We start from the raw sequence: 23,062 nt of genomic DNA, 5'->3' as shown, positions 1-23,062 counted from the left end.
TCTGGTGGCTGAATGATGTGGAAGACCATGTTTGGAGCTTACAGTTAGAAAACTTGATTTGTACAATGCAATACAAAATTGTATTGAATTTTATTTAAATCCAAATCCAAAGCATAAAACATATGTTTTCAAACACAGTCGGAGCAATTTTCAAGTCCTCTGGACACTAAAAAAAGTAATTTCAAGGACACGTAAAAAAAATGCAATCAAAGTTTTGACAATATGCATTTTAAAACAAGACTTGCATTCTCCTCAATGTAGTTTAAGCAACCATCATTGGGCACAAATACAGAAATCCTCTTCTAATTCTTAAAACAAGACTTACTTCTCCTCAAAGTAGTTTGAATGTTTTTGTAATTTCTTGACCTCTTTAATATAAAATTGTGCAAGAAACAGAATATGAGTGGATTGTATTGGAATGCATTTTGAAGAAACAGAGTATGAGTGCATCGTATTGCTGCGGGGGAGTGATACAAATGCCATTGGGCTTTAAGGGGTAATTTCATAAATCTTAGTCTCTTTAATATAAATACATGTGCAAGAAACAGAGTATGCATGTTTCTTTCAATGAGTTCAATAAGGGCCAGTATTCAACCTTGGAGAATCCACACTGAGCTTGTTAAAAATAGGATTGGGTTCATATAAAAGATGAAAACACAATGCCACAGCAAAACCATCTTATGGTTCAAATTTTAACCACATAAAAATGTAGAACACAACTGATAGCTCCCTATTCATCAGAATGTGTGCATCCTATTGGGATGCATCTTGAAGACTTCTTTACCAATGAATTATTGGCTGGTAGTAGTGAGGTTTTATTTGACAAAGCTTGGCCAATTTAATATTCATGGAGCTTGCTGTGGCGAGTGTCACAAATGCCATTGGGCTTTAACAGGTATTTTCGTAAATCTAAAGCTCTTTAATATAAATATATGTACAAGAAATAGAATATGCATATATTTTCAACGAGCTCAATGAGGGCCAGTGTTCAACCTTGGAGAATCCACACTGAGCTTGTTAAAAAGTGGATAGAGTCCAAATAAACATGAACACACAATGCCACTGCAAAACCATCTTTTGGTTCAAATTTTAACCACATAAGAATGTAGAACGCAACAAATAGCTCCCTACTCATCAGTCACCCATTGAAGGACATGTAGCTTAAGATGTTAGGTTGTGGGCTAACAATGTATATCAAGCCTTAACAACTCTTTTCCATAGAATCCTAATTGATTGTAGTTTTTAGCAAAATGTTAGTATAACTCTAGCTTAAAAATGTAAGTTTGATTGAAATGAAAATCAGTCTACACGCAAAAAACTTACACAAGACTTGCAAATAGGAATATTAGAAGTGCCGAGACATCAAAGTCTCATCCTTGCTGCATTCTGTGATTGCAACAGGCAGAGATTTAAATGATACTGATGGAGAATAGCAAAGCTGGTAATTAACAACCGTTGGTCCAAAAATGTTGAACTTTCCGGAACTATTGAAGGCAACTTCTGCATCAGAACACCTTTTAAATATCACTCTGGCACGGCTGGTCAGCCTATCAACTTCTGTTTCGGATTCCCTCAAAGGCCCAAAGCGCCTAAACATTTTGTTTAAATTTGTCTCAGAAGGAACAGATTTCACCTCAGCAAAGTTCAGTATAAGTTCTGTTGGTGAAAGATCCTGTTTCCTCTCATCATCATAGTTAGTTGATTTCTCTGCTGCCATTCCATAGTTTCCAGACAAAAGGGAATCTTGTCTTTCAACACACACAAGCTGATATTCTGTCTTTCTCTTCCGACCCCTGCGTGATGGTCGCACTTCAGAACTATTTTTAATAATTCTCTCTTTCCCATAAGAATCACTCATATCCTCAAATTCAAATGGTTTGGGAGACCCAACAAAAAAATGTGACGATCTTTTCTTTCTACCACCAGATGGCTTGTCCATGGATAGATTTTCCCTTCCAGAAGTGATAATAGAATTTCTATAGTTAAAAAAGAAACTGATATTGAGATTCAAGAAACCATATCCATTCAGGGGATCTTGTGCAGCCAAGTGAAGTTGTAATAGCATCTCATCAAGGGATGAGTATTCTATTGGAACAATCATCTTTCCTCTCTCATCAGAAATCTGAATGGAAGCATCAAAATCAACCCCAAAACTGTTGTCACTGCATCCATCTACATTCTGGAGTCTTTCACTGGTGCACTTAAGGATGGAGGGAGACCTAGTTAGTTGACTAGCAACTCTACTGACGCATTCACCAACCTTAAAGGATTGACTGGGACTTGGTGGAGTGGTCATGGAAACTTTGGCCAACGTAATACTTTTTCTTCTATCATGCATAATTGAGTCATCAGCCAAGGAATCAACAGCCCTTCGTTTCTTGCCAGAAGATGATGAAGCCAACTTACTGGAAGCTTTCCTATCTGACCCATCATGATCTGGAGAATATGGAGTCCTACACATTAACTCTACCAAACTTCTTTCTTTTTTCCTAAGATACATACTATCCTTCAAATTGTACTTGCGCTTACAAGATGAGCTGTTTTGACTTTTTAACTTTCCCTTGCCAGCAGAAACAAGGACATCATCCACAGAAAGAGGAGATGAATGCCCATTCACATCACTTGAGTGCCTTTTTCCCTCGGGCAGTGGCATATCTGCATCAATTTCCAATGAAGCACCACATAACTGGAATTCAGGGAGCTGGCTATAACCCTTTAAACGATTGAAGGCTAACAATTGTGCCTTGGCTATCACGAGCTCCAGTCGGTCAATCCCACCAGAAGGGAACTGTGCTAATGCATGTATATACTCCAGAAGTTTAGCAGGCTCAAAGGAGTCCACGCCAGCAGATTTGTCGACACCATCTCTTCTACTTGATTCTTGTCGAATCCCTATATTTTCAACAATCTGATACTTGATTCCGTCATAGGCTTCTTTAGGAATACAAGAGCAAGCAAACCCTGACTCTACCCGTCTAGAAACCTCCACCAAAGCACAATTGACAGCATTATGAAATGTTTCTGAACTGTTCTGCTTCTCTATCTGAGAGAAATGCATACGGAACGACTTTAACAGAGATGCTTCATTCCATGCAAATGTTCGATCCCCAAAATATGCTACCAAATAGCAATCCTTCTTATGATATTTTATTGCCTTTTCTGAAGAATCTGAAGGATCAAATATCTGTCCTGGCCACCAAGGATGGCTCCTTACCTTCCCCCACACTAAATCAGACACAGAAAACTCACCTTCAGGCTCCAAGCGCAGCTCATCAATAGCCTCATGCACTTTAGCAGAGATTCCAAGCTTCATAGTTACCCGTTTTACAACTTCCTCCTCAATGCTTTTCATATGCTCAAAACCAGTAGGCTGTTCTTGAGCTTGTATTTCATGCTTTTCTTCTAAATCAAATCCTTCAGCATCAATGACTTGCTCATCAACTACAGCTTCTTGTCCTACACTTGAACCAACCTGGGAAGGAGTAAAAGACCGGCTCTTGTCCAAGAAACCCAGCACTGGAAATTCCTCTGTGCTTCCCATTCCCTGAATCTTAGCGCCTTCATGGTTGCATTCATGAGGTGGAGAAATCTTTTCATTGACAACCTCATCTTGCAAACTACAGTCATCACATTTCCCTGAATGAGCCATAGATTCATCATCTTTAAAATGTGAAAGACCGGATTCAGGAACAAAATTACCCCCAATACTATTTCCATCAGAGTTGTTGGATTCACTCTTTGCATTCACAACCCGGTTGTCCACTTCATGAAATGTTACTACTTTAGACATAGGAGCATCCTTCGCTTGCTCCCCATCTGCGAGATGAATTTGATTGCCTACCATTTGAACTTCCAAATCTTGATTTCCATCTGGCAAAGGGTTGATACAGCCAGTAACACTAGAGTCACCCCCACTACAAAAAGCAGCAGAATCAAGCTCAGCTTGAGGACCAACAATGATGTCAGCAGCTAAGTCTAAAATTTCTGAAACACAAGCCCCATGGTTTGATGTCTCCTCAACAGTAAGGGGATTCTTGCTCTTATCCCCATCTACCCCAACAGTAAATTGTTGAGCTAGTGGGACAATTGTCTCTTGGTTCTCATCTTGCATAGACACATTCTGTTCAATGATGTCCACATTTTTACCAAGAACAGGTGCAGTGCAATCCCCAATAAAAAGACAGTCGGCAACTAAAGAAGGGTCTCCATGTAAAATGTCATCTTTTTTTGGGCTCCCAGACGCTGTCTCAATCTTCAACAGTAAGTCTTTTTCTGGAGAAGATAAATTGCTGTCCAAAGCATGGGACCCCAAATCTTTAACTTTAGGATCAGGTATTTCTTCACTGGAATCAAGACTCAAACATGCAAACTGATTTTTGTCAATGCTCCCATCTGCTGTGTCAACTTCAAGCTCAGTTTTGCAAGATTCAACTAAAGGAGGACCTACATCTGTAATGTCATCATTATTTGTGTTTCCATTCACTGTTTTAACCTTCAACAATTGATCATAACAATCTTTTTCTGCAAAAGATGCATTCCCATCCAATACATGACTCAACAAAACTTTGGGATTTGATGTGTCTTTGCTGGAATCAAGATCCATGTGATCTTTATCTGTGCTCCTATCCACTATGCCAACCTTAAGCTGAGGGTTGTGATGATGCAGGCTACCACATTCAGCACCATTCCCCAGAACATCAACCTTGGAATTAGAAGTCCCTTCATCACTAGTAAAGGATGATTCCTCTTGAATGCCAAGTTCAGTCTGCACAGCAGAGGAATAGATGTTAGTATGAACAATGCCATTATTTTCTGTGCTCTCACTCACAGACACAACATTCAACTTTTCATCTTTCTGAGAACACATACCCTCACCCAAAACTTCAACTTGTGACTTAGAAATATTCTCATCCTTTATAACTTCACTCTCTCCTTCGGCAGCTAGGGTTTGATCAACAAAGGATCTTGGATCTGAACACGCAAACCCATCCTTTTCTGCAAAAGATGCATCCCCATACAATACATGACTCACCAAAACTTCAACTTTGGAACTTGATATGTCTTTTCTGGAATCAGGATCCACGTGCTCTGTATCTGTGCTCCCGTCAACTATGCCAACGTTAAGCTTGGTTGTGTGAGGATACAGGCTACCACATACAGCATCATTCCCTGGAACATCAAGCTTGGAATTAGAATTCCCTTCATCATTAATGGCTGATTCCACTTCAGTGCCAAGTTCGGTCTGCTCGGCAGATGAATACATATTAATACGTACAACACCATCATTTTCTGTGCTCCCACCCACAGACACAGCATTCAACTTTTCATCTTTCTGAAAACACATACTTTCACCCAAAATTTCAACTTGAAACTTTGAAACCTTCTTGTCCTTTATAACTTCACTCTCTCCTTTGGCAGCTAGGGTTTGATCAACAGAGGATCTTGGATCTGAATGCACAAACCCATCCTCTTCTGTGCTCCCACAGAATACATCAGCCTTCAGTTCTTGATCTTTCAACGGACAACAATGATTCTCATCCATAGCATCAACTGCTGGTAATTCAATTCCAGAATCCAACAGTTTCTTGACGTCTTCTAAATGCACCTATCCAAGATTGACACATAATGAACCAGTTTTACTTCAATATTAGAATTGGCTAAGGGTAAAAAATCATAGTTTCAATACAACAATTCAGGAATAATCTTATTTGCCATAGTTAAACCCTTACTATTCATCTTATGCAGGAATGAGGACACTGTTTGTTTTTTGCATGTGCGTGCATTGCAGTTGCTTGTGTCTAACCCTCCTCTCACCCTAGTCCACAGCCATGGCATCAAGTTGTGCTGCTTGGTGTTTAGATTCTTACTAAAAGTTCATATATCGTACCTAGGTGACCTAATGCGTGTGGCATGGCTGGCAAATTTGTGCATGGATTTGTGAATTATTTTGGCCAAATCCTTGAACACTCTCATATTCACTCTCTAATAGAGATGGGGGAAACCAGTTGCCACATGTAACATGTACATTTCACAACACTCTGCCATGGGCAGAACCAGTGCCCAGCTCATCAAGTGCCTGCCCAAAGCCTCAAAAGTGAAGCTTCGCATTGAGAAGGACAGAACTGGGGATGTGTATATGGGCTATGGTCCAAACCCAACCAACAAACCTGTTGTGTTCAATACTTGAGAAATTATATACAGATAACAAGCAACAAAGGGATGCAACATGCCAGCAGCCCAAAACACTTCCCACCCTTATATGTGACATTGTGTGTGTTGTGCATGCATGCTTGTATGATCCAAAATAATTAAAAAAATAAAGTACAAAAATGGATAAAACTCAAATGAGGGCAAACAGACTCAAGATTAGAATAAAAAAAAAAAGATAGAAAACATAAGACATTAATGAGCAGTTTGGTGTTTTCTGTTTTCATTGCACTACAATGTAGATGCACACCGCACACATGATGACAATACATTGCAACGTTGCAAGTTTTCTGCTTTTAGCTATTTGTGGCTGAACCTGAAAACATTGTGGCTATACACAATTTTTAATAAAAATTAAAGTAAATGACTGTGTAAATTAAGAACATAATTTAAAATTTAAAATAAAATATCCATAAAATTCATAAAAATTTGAAAACATTCAAAAAACATTTTTACCAATTTTTAATTCCATATACAGTAGGATTGTTCTTGGAACACTAAAAATGATTCAAAAAATATAGAATTAATTAAATTAGTAAATTTATAATTATTGTAACGACCCTATAAATTTTACTATAAAAATACTCTGATACCATAATAATATCAACAAAGTCAACCCGGACCCGAAGTGGGGTATCGGGGATACACTTGTCCATAAATACATTCTATCATTGCAGAGGAAAACATAACACACCTGATCCTTATATACAATACCAGAGTCCTAAAGTCTCCATAAATATACATATAAACCCCCAAAAATCCATAAAATATCCCCAATTCCAAAAACACATACCCTAAACTACAGTAACTAGGCTTCCTCTACTTCGGAGCTCGCTCCACTCGGCTATCTGAATTTACTCAAATGTTTAAGATTCTTGGGGTGAGACACTTCTCAGTAAGAAGGAATAAATTATTATTAATGTGTGGCAATATGAGTTTTAGTGTTCCAAATATATCCATTATTCAATTAAATTTAACTGACAAAACATGTAACTTGAACTCACACCTATATATATATAAATACATATTTCCTTTTTAAAACACGCCGTATCGAACACATAATTCTCTACAATAATTAAATCATCATACATATACATATACATAAAGAATTTTCCTCTGAATGGATGTTCATACATCACATGTAATAACCCCACATGATCGGATTGTGCGGCCTATAGGCGGGACTTAGCCATGGATGGCCTACCACCAAACTAAGTCAAACTGTACGCGTCTGTAGTACGATTGGCCTACCGTAGCCTGGTTCGGACCTAGGGGCGGTCAACATCTCTTCGCAAACCCAATCGACTTTCAATACCAACACCTCCCCGAGTAGTGTGGTTGCACTGACTATCATTATCATAGCTATGGTACCGTGCTCCAAACATCAATGAAACAGTCCATCAGGGCTCTACTACCATATAGTATAATTCATATAATATAGCCGTATAGAATCTGACATGTTCAATTTATTCTGTATAAAATCATATCATATCATAGCATATCTCGGCACACAACCATATGTACATCATATCTCGACACACAGCCATCTATATATCATATCTCCATAATTTTTATACAACTTTTCTAAAAATCAGTATATACTCGTGACACACAATTTAAATATTAAATCATAGTTTAATAACTGCCTAGAAGAATATACATACATTTCACTAAAAAAAGAATGAATCATCTTCCTTTAGGGTTTAATCAACTCATAATAATAATAATAATCCCAAATCCAATTTCCATATATTCGAATACCCAAAAAAACATATATATCAATTTCTGTAACCACATATTATAATTTAATCAGTTAAATTTTAGAAAATGTCTGACATAATTTATTCCCCTTACCTATTTATTGAGAATCATAAATTGGCGGAAAATGATTCATATAGCCAATTTCACCTAGTGGGACTAAGGTTTGGTTTTGTGGTTGTTGTTGTTGTTATCTGTTTACTAAGAATGTGCCCGCAAGGATCCTAAACCGACGCCTGCGGCGTTTGGAGTACAAAATCCTGTAATCATATATTTTAATTTAATCAGCTAAATCCTGGAATAATTACTATCCTAACATCCCTAGGTTTTCACGCTACCGTTAACCTGTTAAATTCTAAAATGACAGACATAATTCATTTTTTTTACCTTAACTTTGGAGTGGTGCCTAGGGTCCCCAAACCACGAATCTGCTCTAATTAAAATGATGAGAATCGAAACTAGGACCCCGTGGTGGTGTCCGATCGTCAATTTAGCCGAAGATTTGCAAGAAATTGAGGGGAGAGAGAGAGACGGCTGGAGAGAGAGAGAGAGAGAGTGAGTTGGTGAGAATATTGGGGGGGGGGGGGAGCTCTCTCAGTATAACCAAATTCAATCCTGGATTGTTAATATATATATATATATATATAATATTATATTATAATATTATATTATATTAATATATTATTATATTATATTATTTAATTAATAATTAATTAATTATTTTTGGAATCACTACAATTATAATATTTCTTAATTTTTATTATTTTGCATTTTTATTGTTCTAGTCATCTCTACCATTAGAATGGGGATTCCCCTTTCTTGGTCTGATTTTTAACATCCCCAAAATGCCCCTATAACTATCCATAAAAATTTCAAAAAAGTCTCTATAACTACCCATATATATTTTAATATACCCAAAATGTCCCTATAACTACCCATAAATATTTCAAAAAGAACCCTATATTATCCATGTATGTTTTAAAAATATTCCTATAACTACCCATAAATATTTGAAATAACATCCCTAATTACCCATAATTTTCCTAAAATAATATTTTTTACAGTATTAAGAAGGGGATTGATGAGTCCCTAAAATGCATGATTTTAGACCCTCAATTACCTTTGTTTATCCTCTTTTATCTTGTATGTAACCCTTTGTTAACATAGTTCGGAATTATGCAAGGTTTGATTGTGTTGTAGGAAATACAGGTTAAAACCAAGGAGATAGGTATTACGAGAAGCCAAGGGAGTATTTGGGAAACTCAAAGCTAAAATCAGATGTTCAACCAACTTCCAAGGGCCTCAAAGCATCAAAAGGAAAAGAAGACTAGGCTCAACCAAGTGGTGCGACTGGCAACACAAGGGGCGACCAAGTCATCCATTGCAGACTCCAAGGTTCAGACTGAGATCGAAATGCTGCAAGGTTCGACCAAGTGTTCGACCATGTGACCCTTATGGGCGACTATGGCGAGATGCTGAAGCCTACTAAGCCAAGAAATACCGAGAGCATCGACGAAGTGGTCGACCAAGAGTCCTTGAGGGGCAACTATGTCAAGTTCTTAAGATTTCCTGAGGATCGAGATCCTGCAAGTCTCGACCATCAACTCGACCAGTAAAACCCTGAAGTGCGACTTAATTGATGACATTGAAGATTCGAATCCCTGATTTCCCGTGAGTCTCTGCCAGGGCACAATTAGGGGAAGCATGGGAGCGACTTGGTCAACAGTGACGATCTTCTAGACGAGATTTGCTGCAAAGTTTCCTAATTCGAATTTCAAACTTTGTAAACCTTAATGGGTATAAATAATAGTTAAGAACATGTTCTCTGGGTTCCTCTTTGGCCGATTTTGGGTTAGTGACAGACCTAAAACACCATTGAGAGTCAACCTTAGAATAGATTTAATTGCTTTCCTTTACAATCCTGTCTTGGTTTTCTTTTGTACTTTTGATTGTTAGTGACAGACGATTCGTTTGCAATGAGAAGTCATTTTACATGTTTTCCTCGTAGATTAGATGATCGTTCGATTGTATTCTTTGGTGTTAGTAACAGACACTCGGTTGCAAGAGGATTGATCGTTTTACATGCTTTCTATTTACTGCTTTCTTTACATGCTTTGATTTACGGCTTTGATTTATTGCTTTGGTTGTGTTGATGCCCTGAGAGATAGGATAACACTTCTATAGATTTAGTCAGGTATACGCAATAGGCTGCAGATCTAAAAAGGTTCTCGTGATCCTTGTGATAGGGTATACTCCGGTTCCTGACCATGCTCCGAACGGTTGGTGCACCCTTGCTACCTTATGCCATCGAATGGCTCCTTTCACCGTGTAATCCTATTACAAATAACTGACCGAACATAGATTACGCACACGACATCCTAGGCCAGATTCATGATTGAGCATTGCTTTGTAGGAGAGGAGTTAATTTAGATTTACATGCTTTCAAGTAGTTGTTAGAAAACATCTTTAAAAATCCCATCTTTTCATTTCTTTTTACACAAAGTCTTAATAAACTAATTTGGAAGTGGTTGATAACCGCAATCTAATCCCCATGGATCGATACCCGACTTCCCCACTTTCTACTGAACTTGAGAATAGTTAGGTCTTATAAATATTATTTTTGGTAGTTAAGAACCCAAGCTTTGGCGAGCCTACCAAATTTTGGCACCATTGCCCGGGATTAAGTCATGGTTATTAGCCAATTTCTATTTTAGCGTATTATAGCTTTGTTTTTCTTCTTTGCTCTCCTTTTCTTTTATCTTTATTATTTTTGTTTTTGCTTTTGTTTTGTTGCTCTGAAGTTTTGAATCTGTGTGCTATAAAGTGTGTATAATGGGTTTGCGATCTTTGGATCCAGAGCTGATTCCCATAGACACTGGGATTGCGAGATCCTGTAGGTCCCTTAGGAAGCCAACTTCGAATCTCGAGCTTGCTAAGTTGTCCGAATCCAAAGTAATGGCTGAATGTCTTCCAGTTCCCGTTAATCAAATCCCGGAACCCCAAGGTCCCCACATACTTGTGGTGGGAGAGCAAGCACTTAGGCCTCTTAGGGACTACTTTGTACCTAATGCATACACCTCGCCATCTTACATCCAGTTTTCAGATTTCCAGGCGACGCATTTTGAGATCAAAACTTCCATCATCTTGATGTTGCCCACTTTTCATGGGAATTCTTCTGAAAATCTTTATCAGCATCTAGATGAATTTCTCGAGATACGTTCCACCATCCGAATACATAATTTCGATGATGATGCCCTCTACCTAAGACTTTTTTCCGTTTTCTTTGAAGAATAAGGTCAAATATTGGCTGACGTCCTTAAAGCCGAACTCGGTAACCAACTTGTTGGCTTTTTGAGTCCAATCCCTGGTTTTGATAATGACAAATCGTAAATTACTTATGTGTGTATTTAGTGATTGAACAGGTTATAATTTAACACATACATAAGGGGACTGCGAATGGAAGCCAGTAGGAACTTAAAGCTTACATCAACTAGCGCATTCCATGAAGAAGGGAAGAGCAAAAGAAGAAGAAGATATTTATTTTTATTATAAATGCATTTATAAGTTTTAGTATGTAATAATGCATAACATACATGATGTGGATGATAAGCTCAGACAACCATAGATTGACCGTAGGGATCCGATCAATGGCCATAGACAGACCCTAGGGACCAACACTACTCTTTTCTTAAATAACTAATTGGTTAGGGTAAAAGATTAGGGCGAAGATGAAGTTTACAAAAACTGTTGACCGACGTCGGATTTTTTGGGCTTAATTAAAAGCCTCGGTCAACTAAACCCTTAAACTAAAATGTCATAAGCTTGTTCACCACGGTTTAAAAAGCACAGGGGTTAAACAAGACATAAATTCTCATCTTTAAGTAGCCCCGATCGATCGAACCTTTCTAGTAATAACTAGCTTGGTCGACCGAACACCTTGTTGGCTTAAAGTCAAAATGCTAACTTAGCCTCGGTCGATCGAACTCTTGGCGTTATAAAGGCCTTGGTCGACCGAACCGGCCAGAAGTCAACATGTTGACTTTGCTCGGTTCACCGTTCAGTTTTTGAATGTATCGTCCTTGGTCGACCGAAGCATAAAGTGTCTGATATCCCAACAACCTAGTCAACCGTTTGTGTAGTTCAAATTGGCCACGGTCGACTGAACCATATGAGCAGTCAACCGAACCTTAGCCATGGTCGACCGAACCTACGAAGGGTTCAAAATCACCCTGAGACGGTCAACCAAATCCGTGGTTCAAAATTGACATGGTCGACCAAACTTAGTAATACAGTCGACCGAACCTTGAATATGGTCGACTGAACCTCTCGGGTTGGTCAGATTTTTACCGTGGTTAACTGAAGTTAAAATTAATTAAACTCTATTAATCTTTTTTCAAAATGACCTCCATGTCCCCAACGGTTATAATTTTTGCAAAATTTATATATACCCCTTCATTTGTCTTAATTAACATAAGATTAGCAAAAAATCATCAAGAAAAATTCTTTGAAATTTTTTATACTCGTACTTCTCTTATTGCTCAAATTCTTCCAATCTTTTCAAAGTATACTACTTATACTCTCTTACACTCCTTGTTTTAAAATCATTTTGAAGAGAGCATTTGATTAATCTTTGGGCATTTATTTTCTTCATCCAAAGCTTATACTCTCACTTGTTATTTGTTTGTGAAAACTTACTTTTGAGAGTTAGCTTCTTGGATCTCCCATATATTTTATTGATAAATATTATTGATAGAAAATTTATATTAGTTATTTTTGAAAGACTTAAGCGCATATAATTTGTGCTAGGAAAGTCTTATTGCAATCATGCTTACACACACATACTATTTTTTCAAGTTCATTTGTAAACAAAAACCCTAGATTCTCTTGCACTTTATTTGGGAAAAACATATTTGGAGAAATATTTTGTTAGGGTTCCTTGAGCATCCATCATATATATATTTTTATTTAAGGATTATTTTAGTGAGAAAATCACAATACTCACATTGAGCTTCATTTCATATCATACGTAAGGGCATTGTGCATATTATGTACACATCTACTTAGTATAGAAGCATTCATTGTTGTACGAAAAATATTTCATTTGAATATTGTTGTATGCCTAACGGTTGTCAGAAGAGGGAGACTAGCCCTGTGAATAGTCCCGGACTTGCTCGGACCCGGTTAGGAGAGCACCGGATTGGTTTAGACCTAGTTAGGAGAACTAGGTGCACCATCCTGGTGAGGTGTTATAAACGGTGTCGCTCCACCCGCAAGTGAGCAACTTAGTGGAATCCTCTTACTTGTGAGCTTGAAGCAGGGACATAGATAGTATTAGCCGAACCCCAATAACATATCGTGTGTCTGCTTTTAATTTCCTGCACTTTATATTCCTGTGCATATATGTTATATTCAATAGATTGTGAATGTTGCGCATGATTTAATTTCTACATATTATATTTATCTACGCAATTGGTATTTGCTTAGAAAGACCCTAGGTTGTGCATTACTGCTGCTGGTTAAATTGAACCTAGGAGAAAAATTTTTAAATACCCAATTCACCCCCCTCTTGGGAATACACCAAAGTCAACACAACTGGGCCACCATGCAGCAGGAGTTTTTAAAGAAGTCTTCCCAATTACTAATCAGCTGCAGAGAGATATCACCAGCTTCTCACAGTTGGATGGAGAACGATTTTTCGAGACCTAAGAGCATTTCAGAGATCTTTTACAAAAATGCCCACATCATTAGGTTCCTAAATGGCAATTGGTCCAAACTTTCTATGAAAGATTGGCCAAGAGAGATAGGTCGATGGTAGATGCATCGTGTGGAGGTACTTTCCTCACTAAACACGAGAACGAGTCCTGGGTTCTCTTCGAGAACCTCGCCGAAAATTCTCACGAGCTTACTGTTGCTGCTCGTAGACCTTCCGAACCTTCCACTTCCAAATCTAAGAGAGTTTACGAGTTGGCCACAGGCCATGACCTAGCACCCACTTTGCACAATATAGTTCAAAAGTTAGATCGGGTCTTGTCCTTAAGATAACAACCACAGTCAATGGCTTGTGCAGAAGTGTGTGCAATCTGCTCCGACTCTTCCCATTCATGCTATAATTGCCCACATGCGCCTTCCCAAGCTAAGCTTGTACAGGAAAAAGTAAAGGTCACTCACAATTGGTATGATAGACCGTCAAACGACCCCTATTCCAACACAAACAATCCTAGGTAGAAACAACACCCTAACTTCTCCTAGAGGCCACAAGCTCCGGGTTTTCAATCCCAAAGACCTCAACAAAACCCTAATACACCACCTCCTCGCCCATATCATAACTCTCAAAATCATCCTACTTCCTTTCAGCAACCATATCCTCCTCATCGCAAGTATGATACGTTTCAGGACACGGTGCTGAAAGTACTCAAGGGCATTGAAGCTAATAGTCAAGCAGATCGGCAACCCCTTCACTCCCACTCTCAATCCATTGTAAAGCTGGAAGCCACCATGGGGCAACTAGCTACATCTTTGAGTCGAAGAGATGAGGGAAAGTTGTCGAGTCAGCCATTAGTGAACCCCAAAGGTCAGTACGGGGTGGAATGTGAACCAGACGCTGGTTCCTCATCATATCACGAGTAGGCCCAAGCAGCAACCACTATTCAAAGTGGTACAATGGTAGACAAAAGGGTATAGGAGCAGTTAAGCAAAGGAGAGAATGAGGAGGAGAAGGAAGTAGAGCCTAGCGTTGAAACTTGCGCCACTTCCTCCTCTAGTTTAGTGAAGAGTCCTGAGATCCCTTCATCCTTGGCTCACTCAGCCACACTTTGCCACTCATAGGGCATTTCACGTCGCTCCAGCATCATACCAGGCAGCTCTTCATGTACCTTCATCATCTAAAGAGAAGACCACCACTAAATCCATCATGTATGCATTTAGACAACTTGAGGTCAACAAGCCTCTCTTAGATGCTATTAAGCAAACGCCTATGTATGTCAAAGTCCTCAAGGACTTGTACAGGTTGAAACAAAAATTGAGGGTACAAACAAATAAACAAGTGAAGCTGGATGAGCACATGAGCTCAATAGTATTAGGCCACCTCCCTCCCAAACTAAACGACCCTGGCACACTAACCATCTCGTGTGTGATTGGCAACCACACCATTGATAGGGCCCTTTTAGATTTAGGGTCGAGTGTGAACATTCTCCCATACTCAGTGTACCAGGAATTTCACTTAGGAGAGCTCAATCCCACCCCGGTCACCTTGTGTCGCTGACCGATCAATAAAAAGACCCTAGGGTGTGGTAGAAGATGTATTGGTCAAAGTAGAAGAGTTCTATTATCTGGTAGATTTCATCATCTTAGATATGGAACCTTCAAACCTAATTAAGAATTCGATCCCTGTCCTCTTAAGACGACCATTTTTAGCCACAACTAACGCTTGCATTCAATGTAGGACAGGGATCATGGACATATCCTTTGGCCATATGCAGCGCTGGCTTAGAGTCTTCCATGCTTCCCAACATCTACCTAATGTCGTCCAAGTTGTGGATGAGGACATGATTGATGAAATTGTTGAGAAAAAAGCCCCCTCAGTTCTGTGGAAAGACCCGTTGGAAGAAACACTTCAGCCCGAGAGCTCCTCTAGATCTGGCCCAGAGGATCCTTACGAGCAAATTTTTGCACTTCATGATTCGGCCTCCAAGTTAGAAGGACTAGTGAGGGTATGCAACACAGGGTTTGATGAAGGAATGAGGGAGGACAATCTGAGCTTCGAACCTGGCTGAGTTCGAAATGAGCTTTAATGCATTCGGCTGAAGATGGTAAACTTAGCGCTTCCGAGAGACCACCTCAGTGTTTTTATTTTCTTAGTTAAAGTCCTTAGGATGTACATAAGTAGTGTAAGAAAAGTGTGATATCTATAGGGTATGTCCTAGGGTAGTTGAGGGCACAAGTCTCATGAGCTTCCAAAGTATCGAGAAGGTCAACCAGGGGCGCGACCATCATTTCGTTGGTGCACCCTGGTGGACTCTCTAAACTCCTCTAAGCTTAAAAAGTACAAAGAAATTCGACGATGTCTGCAACCAGCACTGAGTTGGCACACAACTTGGTCGAGAGTTATTATTCTTGCTTAAATCAAAGGGTGAGACCAAGCGCGACCAACACACGAACTGGTGCAACTTGGTCGAGTTGGTCAAAAAGACGTTTAAACACCTGTTCACCCATGACTCTTCAACTCCTGCCATTATCATTTCTTGGTCAATCCTCGTCGCCCACTCTTCCACTTCGTCGCTCGAGCACCGATCACCTCCCCAGGGCTCCCGGTGACCCTCTAGCCGTCAAACGTGCCTTCGGCGATCGCCTTGTTGCTCAACTTCTTGGTCGGCGATCTAGGGTTTCGCCGACCCTCACCCTCTGAGCTCCTCCGTCCTCTCCTTTTCTCCTCGTGCCATCCAACGAAGACGATGAAGCTGCACTTCGATACAAAGACGGAAACGCCATTAGCATTTGCTTGGAGCCGTAGGTCCCAGGGCTCGCGATAGGGTGTGACACCAGCACGAACCACTGTACCACCTCGCGCTCATGTGCCGGTCACCACTTTGGCCCCAACTATTTGGGACGCAATGGTGGATATGCTATGGACGATCGTCCGGGCCATGGTTGCCTCATCCGACAGTGGGTGTTGCCCCGCGCATCCAGTCATTATTCCGAACTCTGAGTCTAACTCAGAGTAGGACCCCCCTTACAAATTTTTGCTCACACTTTAATTGTACTGTGCCTCTGTGGCACAATTTTGTTTTTCTTTTCTTTTGTATTTTCTTTTTTGTTCTATCACCATGTTTTTGCAGGGCTATGCCTATGCGTGTAATGTACTCATATACAATGTAATGCCTCTTGGATATTAATGAAATTTGCTCGGTGTTTTTGTCTACATGTCTCTTTGTGCCTTAGTGTATCATTGCATGCATGATATTTTTGGATTCTATGTGCTTCTAACATATGCAGGTACACTGGTTGTTTTTATTGGCCCATGTAGTGTTCCCCTCCCTGTTCTCTAGGTTCTTTCTTTCCACACTTTAGTGAGGACACTGAAATTTTAATTTGGGGGTAGAGGGTAGGAGCACACTGCATGGCACATTTCAAAGCACAAAAATGACACAATTTTTCAACTTTTTAGTGAACACGGTGTATTTTATACCATGTTCACATCTATTGTACCCTTTACATACTTCTATATAACTTAAATGTTACATGCATAGACCCACCAATTATATGACTTTGTTATGCTCACTAACAATGTAGTGAGTTATTTATGCATAGTTTCACAAAGCATAGCCAGCATATTATTTCTCACTCTATGAAGGTTGACTAGTGATTCATTTTCTTTAATATAGTTGTGTAAACTCTTGCATTTACATGGTACTTCATGAGGCTAAAAACACACGTACACGTGATTTGTAGCACTTAGGGTTCCTTGAGAGCACTGAAGAACAACCATGGCGACTAGGACACCTTGTGAAATACTGTTGAGCCGTTCATTCATTTCTTGAGTTGTTAACATCAACTCTGAGTTTATGAAACTCAACTTCCTTTTTTCTGGATATTTCTTATACACTAGTCTTGGTCCTTGCATTTGCTAGCCTAGAGGTGATGTCTAGTGGGGAAATATAAGCCTAGGTCTTGGAACTTACTCAAGACGTGAAAATTGAGTCACCCCTCGAGATAGACCCAGTTCATGGACTTCTTCTCAAGCCTAATGACCATTGGAGGTATGAAGACATAAAAAGTTGTGAAAATTGTCCTAACTAACCATGAAGGAAAAATGACAAAAAGTATGAGCAGAAGAAAAGAAAAAGAAATGAAAAATATACAAAAAGGTCAAGCTAGGGATACAACACCATGTTGCTGCATGTATGAAGACTCTTCAAGCTGACCAATGCATTCACGCCTAGTATATGAATAGGTTGATCTAGGGTTGTCTTGATTGGAAGTGGCGAGTAGGTGATAAGATGCTAGGGTGAAGGATTCGACACCTCATTATAGGCTGGATTCCTTTCCTGTGAGACTAGTTCACTCCATATTTTTAGTATTTGTTTCTTAAAGTATGTGAGATGTTTGATCATGACATTCTTCCTCACATATGAGAGTAGACCTATTTTCTTGAGTGATTTTTAGGGAATACCAGTGAGGCTGAGTCAAGACAACCGTTCGGTAGGTGTCCAAGGATAATCTAAGTGTAACAAGTCATTCACTTCACGCATGCCTTATGATTTTGCCTATCCATACTTGAAGTTATATTACTATATTAACTCTGAATTGCAATTGCTGGTTGATTTTCTGTGAGTGGTGTTTTTCATGATGGCTATATAGTGTTGGGACTAGCATGAGTAATTTGCTACAGAGTGCGTGTATAATGGAGTTATGTATGGAGAAGCATGTGTGTAACTAGGCTATATTCTTGTATATAAAATGGTATGATTGTGTTGCATGTTATCCTATCTTATGTTCACTGAGCTTGGTGTTTGTGGGTAACGCCCTGAAAACCCTCACGAGACTATAACTCGTTCACTAGGATCAATCTAGGGGTTTAAAGCCTTATTACATATGGTAAATACAACCATGTTTCCCGCGAAAGAGGAGGTAGATAGGATTTTCTTGGTATTTTTAGTTTTTGCTTTACTCGAAGACTAGCAAAGTGTAAGTTGGGGGTTGTTATGAGTCCCTAAAATGCATGATTTTAGGTCCTCAATTACCTTTGTTTATCCTCTTTTATCTTGTATGTAACTTTTTGTTAACATAATTCGGAGTTATGCAAGGTTTGTTCATGTTGTAGGAAATACAGGTTAAAACCAAGCAGTTAGGCATTATGAGAAGCTAAGGGAGTATTTGGGAAACTCATTGCCAAAATCAGAGGTTCAACCAACTTCCAAGGGCCTCAAAGCATCAAAAAGAAAAGAAGACTAGGTTCGACAAAGTGGTGCGACTGGCAACACAAGGGGCGACCAAGTCATCCATTGCAGACTCCAAGGTTCAGACTAAGATCAAAATGCTGCAAGGTTCGACCAAGTGTTCAACCATGTAACCCTCAAGGGCAACTGAAGCCTACTGAGCCAAGAAATACCGAGAGCATCGACCAAGTGGTCGACCAAGAGACCTTGAGGGCCGACTATGTCGAGTTCCTGAGATTTCCTGAGGATCGAGATCCTGCAAGTCTTGACCATCAACTTGACTAGCAAGACCCTGAGGGGCGACTTAGTTGAAGACACTGAAGATTTGAATCCCTGATTTCCCGCGAGTCTCAACCAAGGCGCAATTAGGGGAAGCATGGGAGCAACTTGGTCGACAGTGACAATCTTCTGCGCGAGATTTTCCGCAAAGATTCCTAATTCATATTTCAAACTTTGTAAACCCTAATGGGTATAAATATAATAGCTACGAACATGTTCTATGGGTTCCTCTTTGGCCGATTTTGGACTAGCGACAGACCTAAAACGCCATTGAGAGCCAACCTTAGAATAGATTTAATTGCTTTCCTTTACATTCCTATCATGGTTTTCTTTTGTACTTCTGATCGTTAGTGATAGACGATTTGTTTGCAATGAGAAGCCATTTTTACATGTTTTCCTTGTAAATTAGATGAACATTCGATTGTATTCTTTGGAATTAGTGACAAACACTCAGTTGCAAGAGGATTGATCGTTTTACATGCTTTCTATTTACTACTTTCTTTACATGCTTTGATTTACTGCTTTGATTTATTGCTTTGGTTGTGTTGATCCCTGAGAGATAAGATAGCACTACTATAGATTCAGTCAGGTATACGTAATAGGCTGCGGATCTAAAAAGGTTCTCGTGATCGTTGTGATAGGATATACTCCGATTCCCGACCATGCTCTGAACGGTTGGTGCACCCTTGCTACCCTATGCCATCAAATGGCTCCTTTGACCGTGTAACCCTATTATAGATAACTGACTGAACATAGATTATGCACACGACATCCTAGGTCAGATTCATGATTGAGCATTGCTTTGTAGGAGTAGAGTTAATTTAGATTTACTTGCTTTCAAGTAGGTGTTAAAAAACATCTTTAAAAATCCCATCTTTTCACTTCTTTTTACACAAAGCCTTAATAAACTAATTTGAAAGTAGATGATAACTGCACTCTAATCCCCGTGGATCGATACCCGACTTCCCACTTTCTACTGAACTTAGGAATAGTTAAGTTTTATAAATATTATTTTTGATAGTTAAGGACCCAAGCCTTGGCGAGCCTACCAGGGATCCCCTTTCTTGGTCTGATTTTTAATATCCCCAAAATGTCCCTATAACTAGCCATAAATTTTTTTAAAAAAACCCCTATAACTAGTCATGTATATTTCAAAAAATAACCCTAATCACCCATAACTTTCATAAAATAATATTTTTTAAAATATATTTCTTATTTTAAATATATATATTGTTCTAATTATCACTCAAAAGCCATGGAGCACGTGCATCGTGCGTGCCTATGGCTAGTATTTTTTAATTATTATTTGATTCAAGGGCAAAAATGAACATGTATTCAATTAGATTTTTAAAATTTGTTCTAGTTTTGAAAATATGACCAAACTGATTACTAGTTTTCAACTTTTAATTTCTGTTTCTGGTCTTTTTAGTTTTCATTTCCATAATTTTTGGCAGTAATACTGTAATACTAAATGCCCCCCAAGACAATAAAAATCCCTTCAACACCCTTCCCATTATAATTAATAGGGCACTACATATAACCCAGCTTTCTTTGGCCCTCTGGAAGGCTATCAATATGCTACATAAAATGACAAAATATTTATGCATTTGAGCTAAAAAATATATAATGTGTATAACTGTATATATAACAAACACTTTAAATAGATATATTAAAATATAAAAAATAAATATATTAAAATATAAAAAATAAATATATTATATACATGCTCTTAAGGACCTCTCAATCCCAGCTATCTTACACTGTTACACACTACTGCTCTTACCTCCACCAGATGAATCAGCTACCCAGTTTGTCACCTCTGCCTCTCTTTCCCTCGTAAAAACACATATCGTACAGAGTCACACAAAGGGATCATTATTGGATGGAAGCAATCCAAAATGCATACTGACTTTGGTTGACATTGGCAAACTTTATGTGAACCAAATTATATAAGAGGACTGTTTCTATTTGAGGTATTTCAGAATGTTAAAAAGCTCTTTGAAGAAAACTAGAAGGATGTGTAACTTGGTAATTTGGAAAATTTTCTATGGGCTATATAATTTGACGAAAGATTTTTTTCTTGTCAAACCAAGATAGTATGGTCTTGGAAGAAGTACCCCACGGGGAGGACGGTGGAGATCAATGGCAGTATTTGATCAAGGAATATAATGCCTGTTATGTAATAACCATTTGGAATCACAAAGTCATTCTTTATAAAAATTTACAAAAGATTATTTAAAATAGGATAAGCTGTGCAAACATGACAAAATAGACAGTAGATCATGATGCTAGAGACAAAGTCTACCATGTCAAGAAAGTTGTTCAAAGAGCCGACAAACTCATGAACATCGGATGTGCATTTTGAGGGTTACTTGGGAGTGGAGCATTCTTTTAACATCAGGTGAATGCTTTAACCAAATTGCATTCCCAGTGAACCCTAATCATTTCCCCCAGTGAATGATGCATTAAAAAAAAAAAACGGGGGGAAGGAGAATTCTTTCATCGAAATGGTCCCAATTACACCATCAATCATTGAACCCCAATGACACTTTACATTTACATTGAGGGCTGTTAAGATGGATATTTGCTGGGATAAAATATAAAAAAAAAAACAAAACAAAACATTATCTAATGCTAAAATTATCCCTATTGTCACTGAAGTGACTCGTCAAAGTCCAAATATGTGGTTAAATCATAAGTACTGAGTTTTCACAATCAGAATAACTTACAATTTTTGAAAAATTTAAACAGATACGACGATTGCAAAGGTTACGTTGGCTCATTAACACTTAAACACCTTCATAACTTCAAGCGTCCAGTGTAGGTAAAATATATTTTCCACCAAAACATAAAGAAACAATAAATGCCAAGTGCATAGCTACGAATTCTACCCGAGTTAACATTGCAAGTGCACCTCAACCTTCAAGTAAGATATTTGACCTAGATAGGCTTCCAAAAGGGAGAGGGAGGGAAACAGTTGCAGGAAACGATTTTCCATATGAACTCAATGGTGAGGGCGTCCATTAAATCCAAGCAAAAACGATGCGAGACAGATTCATTGATATTAACAGAAATTCAGAACAACGAAACCGAAAGAAAAATCACATTGAAAAGGAAAATTTTAAAAAATAAATTAATATATAGTAAGGAAAACAGACCGGAGAAACTAAACGCTACAAAAAAAAAAAAAAAAAAAATTCAGATAAATGAAAGGGCATCAGAGAGCTACCCCATGGTTACTGAAAGAAAGAAGCTGTTGTTGCGCTGCAGAATCACAGCTGCAGAGAAGGATGGAAGAGAGAGGCGGCCAACTCCTCCGGAAGCTGTTAGAACAAGAAGATGTTCTGCTTGTGTAAGACGTTCGAATGTTACTGAAATTTGGTAAAGTTTGGTTGATCACTTAAATTTGAACACGGTCGATAGAAATGGAGATGCGTCGAGTGTCGAGTTGACCAAACGTCCAACTAATGTATGAAAATCATGTTTGCATTTTGGACTTTATCTCATCAGTGAAACCTAAGAGAAGGACACTAATTCGTAGATTTGGTACCGCATTAGGGAGTTCGAAGGGCTTATTAGTGGCTAGAGTTACTATGTAATAAAAAATTAAAAAATTAAAAAATTAAAAACATTGTTTATGTTATAAAATATGCAACGTATTTTTGTTATGCCTACTCCACAGACGATGGGATCAAAATTTCAATATCATGGGAGGAATTTTAATATGATATGGGACCAGCCTTATACAAGATATGTCTATCTTCTCTTTATCTTTATCTTTATCTTATTTCTATATACCCTACTTACTTCAAGCATATAAGTGAGCATTCAAACATGCAATGATATGTGTTAGGGTGCCCTTTTATAGGATAATATGGATAATA

At 38.6% G+C, this 23,062-nt stretch overlaps 1 protein-coding gene and 1 non-coding gene across 2 annotated transcripts; both read right to left on the bottom strand.

Annotated features, from left to right (window-relative positions):
* Positions 1 to 1,265: 1,265 nt before the first annotated feature.
* Positions 1,266 to 22,566, bottom strand: LOC131167099 (uncharacterized). Its single transcript, XM_058125905.1, has 2 exons — positions 22,408 to 22,566; positions 1,266 to 5,605 (listed from the first exon to the last, which is right to left on the bottom strand). The coding sequence occupies exon 2, from the start codon at positions 5,540 to 5,542 to the stop codon at positions 1,346 to 1,348; it is 4,197 nt and encodes a 1,398-aa protein (XP_057981888.1). The 5' UTR covers positions 5,543 to 5,605; positions 22,408 to 22,566; the 3' UTR covers positions 1,266 to 1,345.
* LOC131167159 (small nucleolar RNA R71) lies at positions 13,610 to 13,715 on the bottom strand. Its single transcript, XR_009140018.1, has one exon. It is a non-coding gene; the product is annotated as a small nucleolar RNA R71 (small nucleolar RNA).
* Positions 22,567 to 23,062: the final 496 nt, after the last annotated feature.

The sequence above is a fragment of the Malania oleifera genome, chromosome 10, assembly GCF_029873635.1.
Source record: "Malania oleifera isolate guangnan ecotype guangnan chromosome 10, ASM2987363v1, whole genome shotgun sequence".
NCBI classification, from domain to species: Eukaryota; Viridiplantae; Streptophyta; class Magnoliopsida; order Santalales; family Ximeniaceae; genus Malania; species Malania oleifera.
This window is presented reverse-complemented; position numbering and strand designations above follow the sequence as displayed.

Coding starts and splice junctions, on each gene's coding strand:
- LOC131167099 (XM_058125905.1), bottom strand. CDS start 5,542: ATGGATGAGAATCATTGTTGTCCGTTGAAAGATCAAGAACTGAAGGCT.